The sequence below is a fragment of the Pezoporus flaviventris genome, unplaced genomic scaffold (assembly GCF_033815535.1).
Source record: "Pezoporus flaviventris isolate CSIRO_AGI_PZ_B2104156 unplaced genomic scaffold, CSIRO_AGI_Pfla_v1 ptg000001l, whole genome shotgun sequence".
NCBI lineage: Eukaryota > Metazoa > Chordata > Aves > Psittaciformes > Psittacidae > Pezoporus > Pezoporus flaviventris.
The window spans coordinates 55,847,447-55,864,710 of NW_026892549.1; the positions used below are offsets into that span (position 1 = coordinate 55,847,447).

The following is a 17,264-nucleotide window of genomic DNA, read 5'->3' on the forward strand; positions in this document are numbered from 1 at the left end:
ACTGATGATCAACATAGAGATGCTGTTTTCCTTACCTGAGATGCAGGAGGAGACAATAAATCTGATTTTAGTTCCTTTAATGTCTGCAGTAAAGAGGCTACAGCTTCATCACTTGATATAGGCCAATCATTGATTGTTCTGTCAAACAGAAATACTTTTTCAGTATCAGGGTGATCTGTAGTAATGTGAAAGTATATTTGATTCCTCCTCCCTACTGGATACCCTTGAAGTTTTGAGGCTGTATTTATGTACTCTTCATCACACAAACTACTATGAATGCACACAGAAATGAGCAAGTTTTGTTAATTTTTAAGAGTAGCATTTCTAATTACTGCTGCACAGGATTTATTCAGAAGGCTGTACTTTACACCAGTCTGAAATTCTACCATGCAAATTCAGGCTGCAGCAAAACACCACCAGTATCTTACTCTGCTCCCAAAGAAATAAGAAATTAAATGCTACTTGGCCATTCATTCCTGACCCTTTGTTTTTCCCTGCCATGCTCAATGGAGTTTCCCATTCTACCCATGCAGATGTGTTGATGAGCCTGCTGTCTTGATTGCTCTCTAATCACACTGCTGCAGCTGCCAAACTACCAACCAACTCTTTCCAGTAGGTGTTAAGCAGGGTTGCTTCAAAGATCTAGTTCAGGCACAGGCACACAAGATTCTAAGGGGAATGGCTGCAGTGGATGGCGATAACCAGTCTGCTACCACCGCAAAAGCATGGTCTCACACAAGGCTGAGTCTTGGAAGCAAAAACACTGCTCGCTCTCTTCAGCACAGGGCTCTCAGCCATGACCCACACAAGTTCATAAGCAAAGTGGAAAGCAAATGCCTATTTTATTAACTACTCACTTATCAACGGTTTTATCTATGAACTCGTTCAGGTGCACAGCTACAGAAAGCAGCTGCTGCCTTATCTTCTCTAGCTGTTGCTGCTGCTGTTGCAAATGTGGTTTCTCAGTTTCTTTTGTCATGGCCTGTTTCACGTTTCGATCTTTCTTTGAGGTACACGACAGTTCTTGCTGATGGCTGAGTGACAGATGACTGCGTTCTTCTAATATTGCCAGTGCTCCCTGCAGTTCCTTAATTCTTTGTTCATCCCTCTGATGTTGCTGTTCCAAGTTCTGCTGTTAGAACAGAATAAGGAGTAGGCAATTGCACCATATGCATACACACACATATGCAAATATATATATGTATATGAGTGGGTTTTGGTTTTGTTTTGATATACACACACACAGACGGCAAGTAAAAGCATCCCACCTAACTATCTGTATCCAGCGTATCCATCCCAGTGCTCCTTAACTCACAGACCACTCTTAGGGGAAGGGCCACCAGGAAGCCATTCAATGACTCTGGAATAGGCATTTTTCTCCATCCATTTTCAGATGTGGTGACTGAGAAGCCTCCAGAGAGCCTGCAAAGCCCCCCTCCTTCCCTAACGAAAGCCAAGGAGTTGAGAAACAAGAAGGGCAAAATCCAGACTGCTGCAAACCATAATTAGGAGCCTAGCTGAAAATAAGGGTAATGACATGAAATCTAATTCAGTGCCATTCTGTGTTTAAGCCATATCCTTCTTCATCTGTTAACAACTGTCAATTCCAAGCATAGGCTAAGATGTAAAGATCAGCTTCTGTCAACAGCAAACCCAGATACAACTCCCTGAAAACAGCTGTATTTGAGCTCTTTTCCTGCATTTCTCATCTAATGTGTTTTTCAGAAAGCTTTGTTTCAAGGGAAGGAAACATTTCCATTAAAAAACACCACCCACAGCGTTAAATCCCAGTTTGTGGCTATTTCAGTGTAAGGCAAAGCTTGCAGAGCTTTCTCACCAGTCTCTCTTGATCTCTTTGCCAGCTCTTCTGCTTCTCTACCTCTGTGTGTTGCTGCTGTCTCCTTTCTCTGTCTCTCTCCTCTTTCTTGTTTTTATCTTGCTCTTTCATGGCCTTGTAGAGCAACTGCAGTTGTTCCCAGTCAGCTTTCAGCTTTGCCTCCCTCTCCTTCTGGGCCTCTAAGGACCGGATTACCTCTTGCTTTTGAGCCTGGAGAGATTCCAGCATAGCTCGTAACTTGTCATTGACTTCTCTCTCCTTCTGGGTTTCTTCACAGCACATCTGTACCTCAGCCTCCAGCTGCCTTTTGGAACGAATGGCCTTCTGGTGCATCTTCTCAATAATAGCAGCTAGCTCCATGCTTCGGGACCTTTCTTCTTCCAGCTGGGCTTGGAGCTCTCGAACAAAGGCTTGCTCCAGCAGTGACTCCCTGTACTGACAAGAAGCACCTTCCTTCACTCTCACGCTCAACTGTTCTGTCAAAACACGTTCGTGATTCAAGGAATTCAGGAGCTCCAAAGAGCGGTTTTTCTCAGCATCCAGATTTTTCTGGAGCTCTGACAGCTTGGCCTGTTCCTGGGCCAGCAATGCTTCACAGCGGGAGTGCTCAATCTGAAGTTCCTTGCGGAGATTATCACTGACTGCTTGCTCGTGCTCCAAGGAAACCGCCAGCTGGCTCTTCTGCATCAACTGCAGCTCCAAGGCAGCCTGCAGCTCCTGTTCAAAGGGGGAAGCACAGACAGTGTGGGGCTGGCTGGCATTCGGCAATTTCCAGCTTCCTGTTTTATCCAGGAAGACTGAACTAAAGTAGTTCAGGTATAAAACCCCAATTAATTTAAAATGGCAAGTTTAAGTTTCTAATTACAAGTGCCAGAAGCATGGGGAGACCTTAGAGCAGCTCCCAGTGCCTAAAGGAACCGACATGCAACCTGGAGAGGGACTTTGGGCAAGGGCCTGTAGGGACAGGCCAAGGGAAATGGCTTTGACCTGCCAGAACAGGGGAGATTGAGATGAGCTCTTAGGCAGAAGCTCTTCCCTGTGAGGGTGCTGAGGCGCTGGCACAGGATGCCCAGAGAAGCTGTGGCTGCCCCATCCCTGGCAGTGTTCAAGGCCAGGTTGGACACAGGGGCTTGGAGCAACCTGCTCTAGTGGAAGGTGTCCTTGCCTGTGGCAGGAGGTGGGAACTGGATGAGCTTTAAGGTCCCTTCCAGCCTTACCCAGGCTGGGATTCAATGACACCAAGTAACAAAACCAAATACGTAATGTTAAAATATCATCTTCAACTAGCAAGACCTTCAATTAGTGAGGAATCACTCAATCCCCTTAAGTTACATCTGAAGCAGAAATAACCCATGTTGATTTAAAAAGACTGAAAAATCTAAGCAGTAAGAGTAGCTGTAAAACCTCTGGATTTTACAGCCCATCTGCTTAAAGCACACAGTACAGACAGATAAAAATAATCCATCCCCAGACCCATTTTGGGAACCAGCCTTTCTTCAGAAGGAAAAGCAGCAATGAAGGGGCAGTCCCAGGGTGTTTGCAGACAGTCAGAGCTGACCTGTCTTCTCATCTGGTAGAAAGCCAGGTCAGATTCTAAGTGGCATTAGCTTTTTATAGGCATGCTAGAAGGGATGATTTGGGAATGCAAGACTGCAGAGATGTGAACTGGGAATCTGTTGCACAGCTATACCTAGGGCAATGCACTTTCTCTTTGCCTTGACTAAAATGGGCCCCGCCTCCCCTGCATGAGCTTCACTTTTAAAAGCTGGAGGACGTTAGTGCCATGTGCTACCATGTAAGTAGTAACAAAAATCCCAACAAAACCCACCCACAAACCTAAACACCTATAAGAAAGATGATGTGAGAGGCCAAACTACAAGGAATAGAGGCAGAATTGTGTTTCCTCACCTAAGGCATCAAACTAGGATTGTTTTGGAGTTGGGGTTTGTTGTTTAAGTTTAAAAAAAGGCTTATGTTAAAACTTTTTCCTTTTCCAGTCACTGTAGGCCTTTTACAAGCACCAAGTCACTGTTATCACAGTATCAGAGAGAAAGCTCTTTATCTATTTTCTGTTCAGTTTAGAAGAAAGGGAACAAAAAGACTTTGGTTAACCTCCAAAAATACATGTTATATTGGAAAGGCTCCAGTTCTCTCTGCCAAGCACATGTACCACTGGATGGTTTCTTTTATAATCTCAGTTGATCATACACATCCCATCCATATAGCACATTTGCTCTGCAATCAAGGGTGCAGTAACACAGTTGGAGAATCTGGCTCTCCCTACACAGCAAGGGGCAGTCCTGGTGAAATGTGAAAGCGTTAAGGCTCTGGAAATACTAAGATACAAAGAGAGGAAAGAAAAGGCACAACGCTTCTTATTTCTGTATGTGCAGTTAGGAGAGGCAACTGAAAGCATTAATTCTGTGAAAAGAAAATAAACCTATGCATATTCACTAGAATGTTTTTTATAATACTTACTAAACAAAAACCATCTGATGCAAAAAGACTGCAAAATAACCTGTTAGTTATGTTAGATAGTTAACTTCATGCACCAAGGGAGGTGACGTGAGGCACTGAGATGTAGGGCATTACCTCCAAGGCCTTTGTCTTTTCATATTCTGTTTTCTTACGCTGAAGCTGCTGTTCCTCAAATAGATCTTGTAGCTCAGTTTGCTTCAGATGCTCAGCCTTCAAATCTTCAAGTGCAGTTGTCAAAGCCTTTTCTTTTTTATCCAACTCAGACCTGCAAAGTTCAAAACGTCACTTCTGTGTTTAGAACAGGACATCCTCTTCCAACAACGCCAGCAAGGTATTCTGGGTTACTTTTTGTGAGCTGGTCTACTGATTTGTTCCCTAAAGCATCTGCTCTTTCTACAGAGAGCAGGTTTTCAAGTCACAGCTATTTAGCAACTGAAAACATTTACCTTCCTGCAAGCAAAGCTGGGATTTCACTATTTAGTAACAATAAAGAGAAGTTACCTACACTGGCAGAGCAAAACTTGTCCCGTGAAAGAAAAACACCGGGAGTGTGCTAGGTGGGGAAGCATACGCAAGATGACAGACAAACAGAAGTACCAACCAAAAGACTCAGACAAAAGCAGCAGGAGTAGGCTACATCAGGGATGCAGGGGTCTAGGCCATTACCGAAGAAAAATTAACACAGCCATGAGAAGTGAGAGGTTCGTTTTCCTCCTCGTGTTTCCAAGTGCTACACCAGTTGTGGATCCTCACTGGATACATACAGTATATAAAGTTCTTTCAGACCTGCTGATGAGTAGAATAAGTGACTAAATTTACTTCTCACCGTAACTGGCTCAATTCCCTCTGAAGCTCTTCTAGGGATTTCTGCAGCCTTTCATTCTCTTGTTTACTTTCAGAAAGCTCTGATTTCAGGGCTGCTTTTTCTTGATTCAACAGATCACACGTTTCAGAGGCTTTCTTCTGCTCCTCAGACAGGGTGCTGTGCAAGTCACTTACAATAGATTTTTCCTCCTGAAGCTTATATTCTAATAATTCAACTAGGATAAGGAAATGTTATTTGTATTACAGAGAACTTGACAATATGTTATCACTTACCCCGAGCTACTGGGATATATTGTAAGTAACTTGTTGCTAATGGACTCTAACCCTCATTAAGCAAATGCATCCATTTACTGGCAAACATATATATATTCATATAAAAGAGAATTATTTTACTGTTCTTGCTTGCGTTTCTACATGTATACACTATTTAAGAGTCACCCTCCAGTTCTGTTGCTTTATTTTAAAGCTTCTCTTTGCTTCATCTGCTAAAATCATAGCAACCTGAGTGCATTAGTAAAACTGAAGAACTCTACAGCATAAGAAAGACATGGAGCTGTTGGAGCAAGTCCAGAGAACGCCACAAGGATGAGCAGGGGCTGGAGCAGCTCCCATATGAAGACAGGCTGGGAAAGTCAGGGCTGTTCAGCCTGGAGAAGAGAAGGCTGCGTGGAGACCTCAGAGCAGCTTCCAGTGTCTGAAGGGGGCTGCAAGGATGCTGGAGAGGGACTCTTCATCAGGGACTGCTGTAGCAATAGGACAAGGGATGATGGGTTCAAACTGAAATAGGGGAAGTTCAGGTTGGATATAAGGAAGCTCTTTACTGTGAGGGTGCTGAGGCGCTGGCACAGGGTGCCCAGAGAAGCTGTGGCTGCCCCATCCCTGGCAGTGTTCAAGGCCAGGTTGGACACAGGGGCTTGGAACAACCTGCTCTAGTGGAAGGTGTCCCTGCCTGTGGCAGGGGGTTGGAGCTAGATGAGCTTTAAAATCCTTTCCAACCCAAACCATTCTATGACATGCTTTCTTTGCAGAACAATCTTTTTTTACCTTTCATCTTCCAGGCAAAAAAAGGAAAGAGCTGGCATGGAAGACCAGATAACAAGGACTTGGGGGATGATTACCTTTCCTCCGAAGGTGATGTTCTCGTTTGCTCCCAATTTCTTCTGCATTGGTAAGGGTTTCCTGTAACTGCTGTAGCTTCTCTTGGTTCTGAAGATGCGTCATACGTAGCTGTGCTCGGAGATCCTGTATTTCAGAGAGCAAGCTATTCCGGTCTGAGGAGAAAAGGTGCTCTACGACCATCTGCCTCTGTTCCTCCTGAAAACAAACCAAATCCCATTAAATCCACAAGGCTATTACCATATTTCCTAAAAATATGAACCCTACAGACACCCTTGCAGTATAAGGCACTTCAAATAACTAAGTTCATGATTCATATTAATGCAAAATGTTAACAGTAACAAAGAAAAAACCCACTTCACTAGCTTCCAAATAGAATGATAGTTATTAATAATGGTTGATACATAGTTATTACTACAGACCATTTGGTCATTACCTAAAACCTAAGTATTAATTACTGCAGCAAAAATTTCCTGATTCAGAGTTAGCTTAATATCTACTACTATTCAAGAGAGGTCTGTGGAGCTCCAGATAGAATTCTAGATAGAATTTAGAAGCATAACACTTGAAGAGGTTTTCTTACCTGCTGTTTCATGATGTACTCCAGTTTTTCTACTAATGAACCATTCCCATCAGCCCCAGGATTGGAGAAGTGAGACTTCAAGTCAATTTGCAACACAGTTCTCTCCTTCTCAAACACAGTCTGTACTGCTTGCAGAAGTTCTCCTCTCCAGTCAGCAGCAATACCTGAAAATTCCTGTTAAAAATATATATATTTTAAATGTCATCTTTCTCAATGTGTAACCTACTGCCTTTCGTCTCATTCCTGTGTAAGAGTATATCAACCTGTTAATTTAAGCAGGTGCTTAAAAAAGACTGTTCCAACCTCAGAAAGAGTCCCTTGCTCCTCATACAACACACACACACTAACTACATAACAATGTGTATTTCTATAGATGTAAAAGACTGGTTACCTTCACAGAATCACAGAATGGTTGAGGTTGGAAGGGACCACTGGAGGTCATCTAGTCCTCTCTGCTCATGCAGCATTGCTCAAAGCACATCACTCAGGCTTGTCTCCTCATTGCTCCTGAGTAGCTCCCAGGATGGAGACTCCACAATCTCTCTGGGGAACCCACTCAGATGCTCAGTCACCCTCAGAGTAAAGAAGTTCTTCCTCATGTTTTAGTTGAACAGCCTGTGTTTTAGTTTTATGCCTCTTGTCCTATTGCCTGGCACCACCAAGAAGAGTCTGGCCTCATGCTCTGGACACCCTCCCTTCGCATACTTACCATAGGATGGTTTGTGTTGGAAGGGACCTTAAAGCTCATCCAGTTCCAACGCCCCTGCCATGGGCAGGGACACCTTCCACTAGAGCAGGGTGCTCCAAGCCCCTGTGTCCAACCTGGCCTTGAACACTGCCAGGGATGGGGCAGCCACAGCTTCTCTGGGCACCCTGTGCCAGCACCTCAGCACCCTCACAGGGAAGAGCTTCTGCCTAAGAGCTCATCTCAATCTCCCCTGTTCTGGCAGGTTAAAGCCATTCCCCTTGTCCTGTCCCTACAGGCCCTTGTCCAAAGCCCCTCTCCAGGTTTCCTGCAGCCTCTTTAGGCAGTGGAGCTGTTCTAACATCTCCCTTTAAGGAGCCTTCTCTTCTCCAGGCTGAACCAGCCCAGCTCTCTCAGTCTGGTTCCAGAGCAGAGCTGCTCCAGCCCTCCCAGCATCTGTGTGGCCTCCTCTGGAGTCTCCAACAGCTCCACTTATACATCTATCAGGCACCCCCTGAGCCTGCCCTTCTCTGTGCTGAACAGGCCCAGCTCCTCCAGCCTTTCCTCATATGCTTGCTTTAAAGGATATTTTTAGTGTCATACCTTGTCTCCTCTATCTGCCACCTTGCCAAGGTAATCTTTCAGCGACTGTATAGCATCCAGCAGAGCTAAGCCCTCCTTCTGACATCCCTCCATTGCTGCTCGGGTCTGATGGACATTTTTCAGCTCCCTTAAATCAAAGGGACATTCTGACAAAGCCAGGATTTTGCGGCTCTCCTCATACACCATCTTCAGCACAGTCTGAGAAGAGAAAAAGGCATAATGTTAGGAGAAAGGCATCAGCATCCTGGTAGTGTAAGAGCAAGATGGGAGAGCACTAGACAAGAAAAATAAGGTTGCTGTCTGATATCTGTGATACAGATATAAGCACACAGGTCTGCTCTTCTACTTGGTATGCTGAATAAAATCAATATCCATACCCAAACACACATGCAGTGAGCCAAATTACCAGAGAATTTTTATCTCCCCACAACTAAGGACAATATTCAAGAGTACAGTGGCCTGTTAAATAGTATATTCACAACGTTAAAGCACAAATGGAAGCCTCAGCCAGAGTATCTTATTGCCGTGCACATCCACACACTTACGTGTAATTAAGGCAAAGGACTGTGCTTTACCTCTGTTGTTTCTGAACTCTTTACCTAACTTTCCTAGGAATAAATCAAATTCTATGAAGTCTGAAGCCAGGTTACTAAACCCCAGCTATGCCAGAAAAATAAATTATGTATTCAGACAACTTTGGCTTAATTTAGCAGCTTACGTACAAATAACATCTCCCAAAATAATCAGTCTTAATAAGTTACACAGTGGAAATTGTTTCCTCTGCCACTGTCAGGAAAAATAATCTCTTAAATAAATTCCCTGTTCACAAACTATTACATCATGCACAGATGTTTCCTGGTCTCTTTTCAAGGAAGGTCATCGGAGATTTAAGTCCTTTTCTACACACAGCTCATCAGAAATATCCCAGCTTGATGTGGAGCTGTTCCTTGTTGCCACTCACTTTAACAGCAGCAACAACACAGAGTACTTCTCTTAAACTCTTGATATTCTTTCTTTGCACTTTTTGAATAACTTAACTCTTGAACCAACTTGAGTTGCTTTCCTGTCACTTGAGTCAAAACAGTGATCACTTCAAGAACCAAAGCCAAACGATGAAAAGCTTAACAAACATGAACAACAGAAGCACAGTAAATTGTTCAAACTAAACATTCACTAGTGGAATTTGCATTCAGATCTTACAGCCAGTAAAGATTAGATTGACAATTCACAGAAGAAACTGCTTCCTAAGATAGAATAAAATTCGCCTCTTCTACAAAATCTATGAAACTATGCGCTTGAGAATTATTACTTTTTACATACAGGGTCTAGATACAGAATGGTTTGGGTTGGAAATGACCTTTAAAGATCACCTAGTCCGACCCCTGCCACATAGGGTTATCTTTTATCAGACCAGGTTGCTTAAAGCCTCATCCACAGCTTCACTGGGCAACCTGTTCCAGCCTCCTTTGAGGCATTTCATAGGTGTTTCCCTGTTGTTCCTAATACATCAGCTGCTCCTGGCTTTTCTTTGTTGCCCAAAACCCTACCCCTTTCTTTTGCTTAGTCTAATTTAAAGCTCTCCTTATAGGTTTGGCCAGCTTATTGGTGAAGACACTCTTGTCCTACTTGGTCAGGTGAATCCCATCTGCTCCCAGCAGACCTCTCCATGATCACAGAAATCAAAACCCTAAGTATAGGTTACACTAGCTACACAGCTAGGTATTTTCCTGTTTGTGTCCTCCATCCTGGACACCTTCCTCTGACTGGGAGGATAGAGGAGAATACCATTCGTGCTCCCAGTCCTTTTAACATTCATCTGAGGGACAGAGAGTCTCTTTGGATGGTTCCAAATTGCCTTGTTACAGTATTGTTATTGTAAATAGTTATGGTATTACTGCTCCTACATGGAGCAGTAAGAGCAGATGGTTATCTGCAAGGTTCACTAGGCTTGGCAGTCTTGCAGTGATGCCACAAATTCAAGCTCGCACAGGCAGCAAACATCTCAAGAGGAATTGTCTGGATGGCAAATGCTGATGCTTCAGTGCCCCTCAGTAAGGAATCTTTGATTACTAATACTTTACAAGCTTATCTGGTAGCACCATTTCTAAAGGTGGTTGCACCACCTTTGCATGGTTGGCTTCCTTCGTCATGTCAGTTACTCAATGTGCTTTTCATTCTCCAGTGCCAGAGCATCATGCCTGTTTTGAAGAGACACTTCAGGGGATGCGGGAAAGCTCTTCCTTCTGCCTCAAGCCAAGATAAAGGTGCATCTTGAGTTAATTGTGCCAGCCAGTGTAAGTCTGAATTCAGACTTCACATCCCCTTTTACAGCCTTACTTCATTGCACAGATCTTCCTCCATTTTGCTGAATAAACTGAAGGAATCTGCTAAACATTTGAGGAGGCAGCATTCACTTGCTAGGAAGTGTATTTCTTCTGGTTTCTTTTTATTTAAGAGCTCCCTTTAGCCTGCTGTACTTACCCACATACTTCTCACCAGCTTCACAGATGACGTGATTTGGAGCACTGAATTTCTCCCCTTCACAAGCTGGGATTCCTCTAATGGGTGAGAGCTTGTTCAGCTACAGCATCAAACCAAAGAGGCCCAGGCATATACTTTCTTTAACTTGTCTTATTAAGTAATCACTGCTTAGTCTTCTGTATATTCATCATACTCCTTGAACTGACTTTGAAAGATTCCTCCACACCTTGTAGTGGTGTTCCCACAGCTCTCCATCATATCAGAATGACAAGAATAGGCAGGGGAGCATGATGTCAGCCAGCTACGCTTGCTTGGGAAACAGCTTTCTGTAAAGCTTCCAAGACAAAGCCATAAATCAGATCAATTAGTCCTTGTACTGTCACATTCTGGAACACCACTAGTGCTGTCCTAGCAAAATCTTCAATTCTAGCAAGTACAAGCAAGACAAATTTCAGGAAATTTGTCACATGAGCGATGAAATAATTACTCAAGAACCATCATCAGCTTGAATTTCAAACCATTACAGAACAGTTTCCAGTGTAAAGGTCACAGCTAACTACTTGATACTAACATTTCACTTCTGCTGTTTCAGTTTTAAATTGTTTCTATTAACCATGTATTACCTTCAGCTGTGGTGAAAGTATTTCCTTTTCTCTCACTGATTCCATAAAATCTGGAAACATTCCACGGTACTGCAGATAAGCCATGAAACTAGCATCCAGGTGCTCTGATGTCTGTAGCTCCTGCTTTAGTTTAGCTGCAAAATTCGAGCTGGTATCTGAAGAAAGAGACAGCCCCCCCAACAGTGTTACAAAGATTAAAGCACTTGAAATCAGCATAACCATTTGCAAAATAACCATGATTTCTCCTGTTACTTTGAATGCAGGGTCAGTTGAAGTTATTGAGTGAGATCTCTATTAACTACAAGTAAAAAGGTTGCAAGTTGCCTTTAGCATCAGAGAAAGTATCGTAGTTAAGTCAGGTCTCACCAAAACCCCCATGCCTCCTTTTCAGTATGTAAAGTTGAAAAGGTAAAAGCAGACTTCCACTAGCACAAATATAGCACAAGTCTCCCTAAACAAAGATCCACCTGACAAAGGCACAGCTTTCAAATAAAAAGACCTACAGTAAAAGAAAATGGGAGAAAAAGGAAATGTAACATCTTTATAATGAAGTTGAAGGTGAAAGGAATCTCCAAAGTTAAACTTACTGCTGCCATATCCATCACTCATCTCATCTACAGCAGATGCTCTTGATCTTACATCATCTTGTAAATCCGAAGGGGTTAAAGTTAGATTATCAGCTTCTCTCCTCTGCTTGGAAAGAAATTTTTCAGATGAGTTTAGTTTTCAGAATCCAGCTGTAGAGTTTTCTGCATTTTATAACAGCTTTGTTACTAGTGCAGAGTTTAGCAAATGCCTACATCTCTAGTGCTGGAGATGGCAAATCCCACAGTGAATGCAACACTGGAAGGCATTCCATCACATTTTTATCTCCCTTTCAATAGTCTGTTAAGAAAGGGACATGTATTTATCATTAACTGCCTTCAAAAGCAAGGCACAATAATATACAACTGAAGATTCATTTTCTGAAGTACAGACTTCATCTTCCTGTGAAATGATACAGACCCAATATATAAAATACTGCCACTAAAAAGAAAAACCTATATTCTTCAATTTTGACTCAGTCTCTACTAACACTCAATGACAGATAGCTGTGAGCAGAGAGCTTTGATGGTAAATTAAGTACTGTGGAAGTAAAACATTTTTGCATGTTTTAAGTCAATTACTTGCACATGAAGCATTATCACTAAATTTATCACTCCCTTCCTGCTTGTGTCACTGCAAAAGTACCTGGATTTGAAGAGTCTTTTGAGAGCATGAGAGTAATACCCAGATTTTTACTGACGCCACATCAGCAGTGTGGAGACACACAGGACACAAAGCCAGCTGTAAACAGCTTATTGTTCAATTTTAGGATTATCAGAAGCAGTGGTAAATAGGGTTTTAATACAGGCCAGAACCTTACACACCTCTCTTCCTGTGTAAGGCTCTACTACTTGAGCCAATGGCCCAACAATGATCCGAGGGGACTGAGCTGAGCAGCCTTATTTAATTAGAATTAAATCAGACATGAAACATCACTTACCAAGATCTTCTTCTCCATATCTTGGTCGTCATCAACAGAGTAGGTACTTTCAGAGAAAGCAGGAGATTTTCTATCTACTCCCACTGCTGCTTCGTCACTGCTGTTTTCATACGGGTTAGGATATCCCAGCAATCCAGAATTATCTTCCTGTATGGATGACCTGGTGTGCATCATCTCAAGATCTGTGCTTTCTACTTCCGAAAAGGGTGTCAGCACAGGTTGAACTTCCATGCTCATGTCTTGCTTTCTCATAATCTCTGGTGACCCCCATGAAGCCATACCTGCACTGAAATCCTGGAAATCCGGCAAATTGACTTTGCCTATGTTCAAGTTGTGCTTTGGAGCATCAGGAGTTTGATGACTTTCCAACATTTGCTGGCTATGCTTTTTCAAATCTTGCTTCTCTTCAGAGTTGTTGATCGCATTTGATTCCTGAATCAAGGTCTTTTCTTGTGATTGCTTTATTGGAGTTTTTGGATTTAGATTGTGAGTCTTCGAGTCAAACACAACTTCATCTTTGTCCTACAATGAAATAACACATTAATTGTGTAAGAGAATTTAAATACTACTTCAAAAACTGAAAAACATTAACTTCAAAAGTTCTTTTCTAATTTAGTAGTTGTATCTATTATTATGTAAAAATTATCAGATGCTTTAGTATATTTTATATGCCAGCTAACCAGGCTTTTTAACAAACGTATCATCAATAGCAGAGAAATAACACCCACAACTGTACAATAAGCCAATGTCTTTCTGCAGAGCTGACTTTTGAATCAAGCAGGAAAGAAAGGGTATTATTCCTTACCAGTGTAGACAATCTTCTTATGTTCAAACAGACGTCAAAAACCATTGCTTTACTAACTGGACAAATCTACCTAACTATCCTAAGGCTTAATTCCTGACCCAGGGCACCAGGAAAAAACGGTTAAGAAGTCTACAGATGATTCCTATGCCTGCCATTTCAGTGCAGGAGAAACTGTCGACCATCTACTTCTAGTCATTGCAAGGAAGAAAAACATAGAATCACAGACTGGTTTGGGTTTGAAGGGACCTTAAGATCACCCAGTTCCACCCTCCCTGCCACAGGCAGGGACAACTCACACTAGACCATGTCACCCAAGGCACTGTCCAACCTGGCCTTGAACACTTCCCTACTTGATGTGATCCTTGCACATAACTGGCTATTTTCCAGCCTGAAGGCTTGAGTACCTGAATGGGCACAGAACCTTTCAATCCTCTTTCCTATATTGTGAGACATAGTTACTGACCAGGCCAAGGCTAGACTTCCAACTTCAAACTACAGAGACATCCCTGCCTACCTTCCTACAAGGACTCTCGTTCCAAACTCCCTTACCTCCTCCCCTGCAGCATGGCTACCTGCCCTAGCACGGTCTCTTCAACAGGCTGTTTCTCATGCTTCTTTTCCCTCACTCCTCACTGACTGTGCAGCATTTTACCCATGATTTCCTAAATACGTTTTTGCAGCAGTGCCACACACATGGCTGATGGGCTCAGCTATGGCCTGTGGTGGAACCAGCTCTGCCCAGCATGGAGCAACCCTGGCCTTTTCTCAGGGAGGCCACCCTGCAGCTCTCGCACTGCCAACACCCAACACACACCTTAGGATCCATGCCCCAAACCATACCCAGCTCAGAAAAACTGACGGGATTAGGTTTCCATGTATGCTGAGCCTGTTCTTAGCTCTTCCAGGCATCTACCTCTAGCCACTGCTGGAGAAACTATGAACAGACCCTCAACTGAGACACCACAGCCACTTTTATGCCACAGTTTTCATCTTACCCTTTCTTACAGCACTGAAAAGGATAAACTAAAGGGCTTTATGTTTTAAAAAAAATAATACTATTAAAACCAAATCACATACCTGTTTATCACTGGGGGAAGCCAGTACTGCAAGTGGCTGATCAACATTTGCCTCTAGTTCTTCCAGTTCCTCCATTCCTCTTTTAAGGGCTATGCCTTTTCTTTCTCTCTCACAGAGGGTCTTGGGAAGGCGAGTCTCCTCATGATCATGTTGCTCCCTTGGCTTGTACAACTCCAACTGTGAAATCAGCTCACCTCTTTCCAGCTGTAAGGCTTCAAGCTCCTTCACATACGCCTTGATCTGATCTTTCAGTTTTGCAGTGCTACCTTGCAGGTCATTGATTTCTCTCTGATAAACTATTTCTTTCTGATTCAGTGCTTGCACCTGGGAATCAAGTCTAGAAACTTCTAATTGAAGACTATAAACATCTTGAGCCTGACTTGCATCTCTCTTTTCCAGCTCGGTTTGAAGCTCTGCTGCCTTTTCGGTTAAGTATTGCAACTCAGTTGTGTCAGCTTCTCGTTCATCTGCCATTCTCTTCATCTGCCTATTCTTCTCTAGAATATTTGCTTCCCTTTCTCTCACAATATCTTCAAGTTCTTGAAGGCGAGAAGAAGTTGCCCTGGCTTCAGCCTCTCTCTGAGAAAAATGGGTTTGGAAAAGGCTATGCTCTTCCTGAAGCGCATTGTACTGTGCTCTCAGAGAGGTCAGCTCTGCAACATGCTGCTCTGATGACTCCTGTAATTTCTGGCATTTTTTCTCCAGAATTTTCACTTCCAGTTTGAACTGTGATTCCTTCTCTTCCAGTTGGTGCTGCAGAGCGTCTCTAGCAGCTGAGATAAGCTCTGCCTCCTCCTGAAGTTCTCTCACTTTGGAGAGTAGCAATATGTTTCTTCTGCTTGGATCAATATCACCCTGCCAGTCCAATAGCCCCTTCTCCAACTCATTCTGAAGGTTTTCCACTGGCTTTCCCAATGCAAGTTGATAGAGATCATATTGGTTGTCACTAACTTCATGACATACTGGTCCAATTTGTGCCAGCTCTTTCTGAAGCTTCTCAATTACTCCATGGAGTTGCTCTACCTCTTCTTCTTTGTCCTTACGCAGCCTTTCCTGGTCACTGCGAAGGTGCTCGACAAGTGATCTGAGTTCTTCAATTTCACCTTTTTGGTCTTCCACAACCTGAGCAAAAGGATAAAGTCTGAATATTACTGTATGTAGGCAGAATGACTACTGCACATAGACTTTAAATGACATTTTCCTCCTGAATCAGACAGGAGGAAAGAACTGCACACTTCAGCTAATAGCTACTCAGAACAGATTTAATTTACAGTAAGATTCTTTCTTCCCCCAAAATCAAGCAACGAACATAAGAATAAGTACTTTCACTTTATCCTCCAGAGTATTCTCTAGCTCGTGCTGCAGCCTCCTCATTTGTTCATTCAAGTGATCGATTTCTTGATTCTTTTCTTCAAGTAGTGCTTGTGGGAATGACAAAGTTGAGGACTCACTAATACCCAGATCCTGATTTTGCTTCACATGAAGTTTTGTTAAATCCTCCTGATCAGAAAAACACAGCAATCTCATTAGAAAGGACTTACTTTCTCTGCCAACCTAACAGCAGAATAGAACTAATGGCTTTATTTAAACAATCCCTTACTATAAGGTTAAAGAAGTCAAGAACACAACTACAGCTACTTTGGTTGAATTTGTACTACTGGATTAGATTGCCACAATATTTCTCAACTGCTAAGGTAAGAGAGGAACACTCTAGCTGCCAGACTGACAACCACCCAATTTTCTAACTTGTCAGGGTCAGAAAAATGCTAAGTGTTTTTAATTACATCCAATGACTGTAGAAGATAATGCCATAAGCATGAATCTAGAGCATTGTGGGGGTGTTCTACAATATCCAACATTAGCCTTGTAACAGTAATGCAATATTCCCTTGACAAGAGAAGCAAACTAAGTATCTGTTTATAACACCAGAAGATGAAGCCCACAGCACTCAAGAAAGCAGGCTCTGAAGTTTGAGCTGATGGACACTACAGCTAAGGAAACCTACCTTCAAGTGTGCATTCTCTGACTGAAGCTGGCTGATGCTGGAAGTGCTAAGCTTTTCTTGCATCTCTAACTGCAAGTTCAGCTGCAGTATCTCCTCGTTTTTACTGATCAAATTCTCTTTATATTGTTCTAGTTGGTCTAACAAGCTTGCAATCTGAAAGAAAGAAGAAAATGCATAGTTGTTTCAATGAAGTTCTGATCTAAGCAGAAAAGAGAAAACTTCATTCACCACCTTATTTACTGAGAACAAGTATCTTCAGCAAATTCTAAGATTTAAACTCTTTCTAATCAATGTGCATGAATAGAATACTTGAGACATAAAAAGAAAGTGAGAAGCTGATGTTCCAGCTCCTCAGCTGCAAAATCAAAGTGCTGCAAAGGTGGGTTTCCATTTCCTTTTGAAAAAAAAAACTAACTGCTCATGAAAGATTTGTTACTCTGTGTTCTGAACATTCAAAGCTTGACTGATGTAAGTTGACACAGCAGGAGACATGTTAGCATTTGATGTCTAATGTAATCATAACCAGTTAACATAAACACCATTCTCCTCCTTCTAGAGGACAGAAATTAACACTGTAGTGCTAATCCCAGTAACACAGCAATCAAAACAATTCTGAGCATT

At 42.5% G+C, this 17,264-nt stretch overlaps 1 protein-coding gene across 6 annotated transcripts in view; it reads right to left on the minus strand.

Moving 5' to 3' along the window:
- Positions 1-17,264, minus strand: part of PCNT (pericentrin) — an 89,004-nt gene that overhangs the window by 12,722 nt on the left and 59,018 nt on the right. For all 6 annotated transcript variants that reach the window (XM_061458423.1, XM_061458448.1, XM_061458432.1 and 3 more), the window contains 14 exons: positions 16,644-16,796; positions 15,962-16,138; positions 14,639-15,760; positions 12,757-13,278; positions 11,819-11,924; positions 11,232-11,386; positions 8,128-8,325; positions 6,840-7,013; positions 6,259-6,454; positions 5,142-5,355; positions 4,430-4,580; positions 1,838-2,554; positions 858-1,132; positions 36-138 (listed from right to left, as the gene is read on the minus strand). In XM_061458423.1, the coding sequence (XP_061314407.1) occupies positions 36-138; positions 858-1,132; positions 1,838-2,554; positions 4,430-4,580; positions 5,142-5,355; positions 6,259-6,454; positions 6,840-7,013; positions 8,128-8,325; positions 11,232-11,386; positions 11,819-11,924; positions 12,757-13,278; positions 14,639-15,760; positions 15,962-16,138; positions 16,644-16,796 (4,263 nt within the window). The remainder of the gene's footprint in view (positions 1-35; positions 139-857; positions 1,133-1,837; positions 2,555-4,429; positions 4,581-5,141; positions 5,356-6,258; positions 6,455-6,839; positions 7,014-8,127; positions 8,326-11,231; positions 11,387-11,818; positions 11,925-12,756; positions 13,279-14,638; positions 15,761-15,961; positions 16,139-16,643; positions 16,797-17,264) is intronic.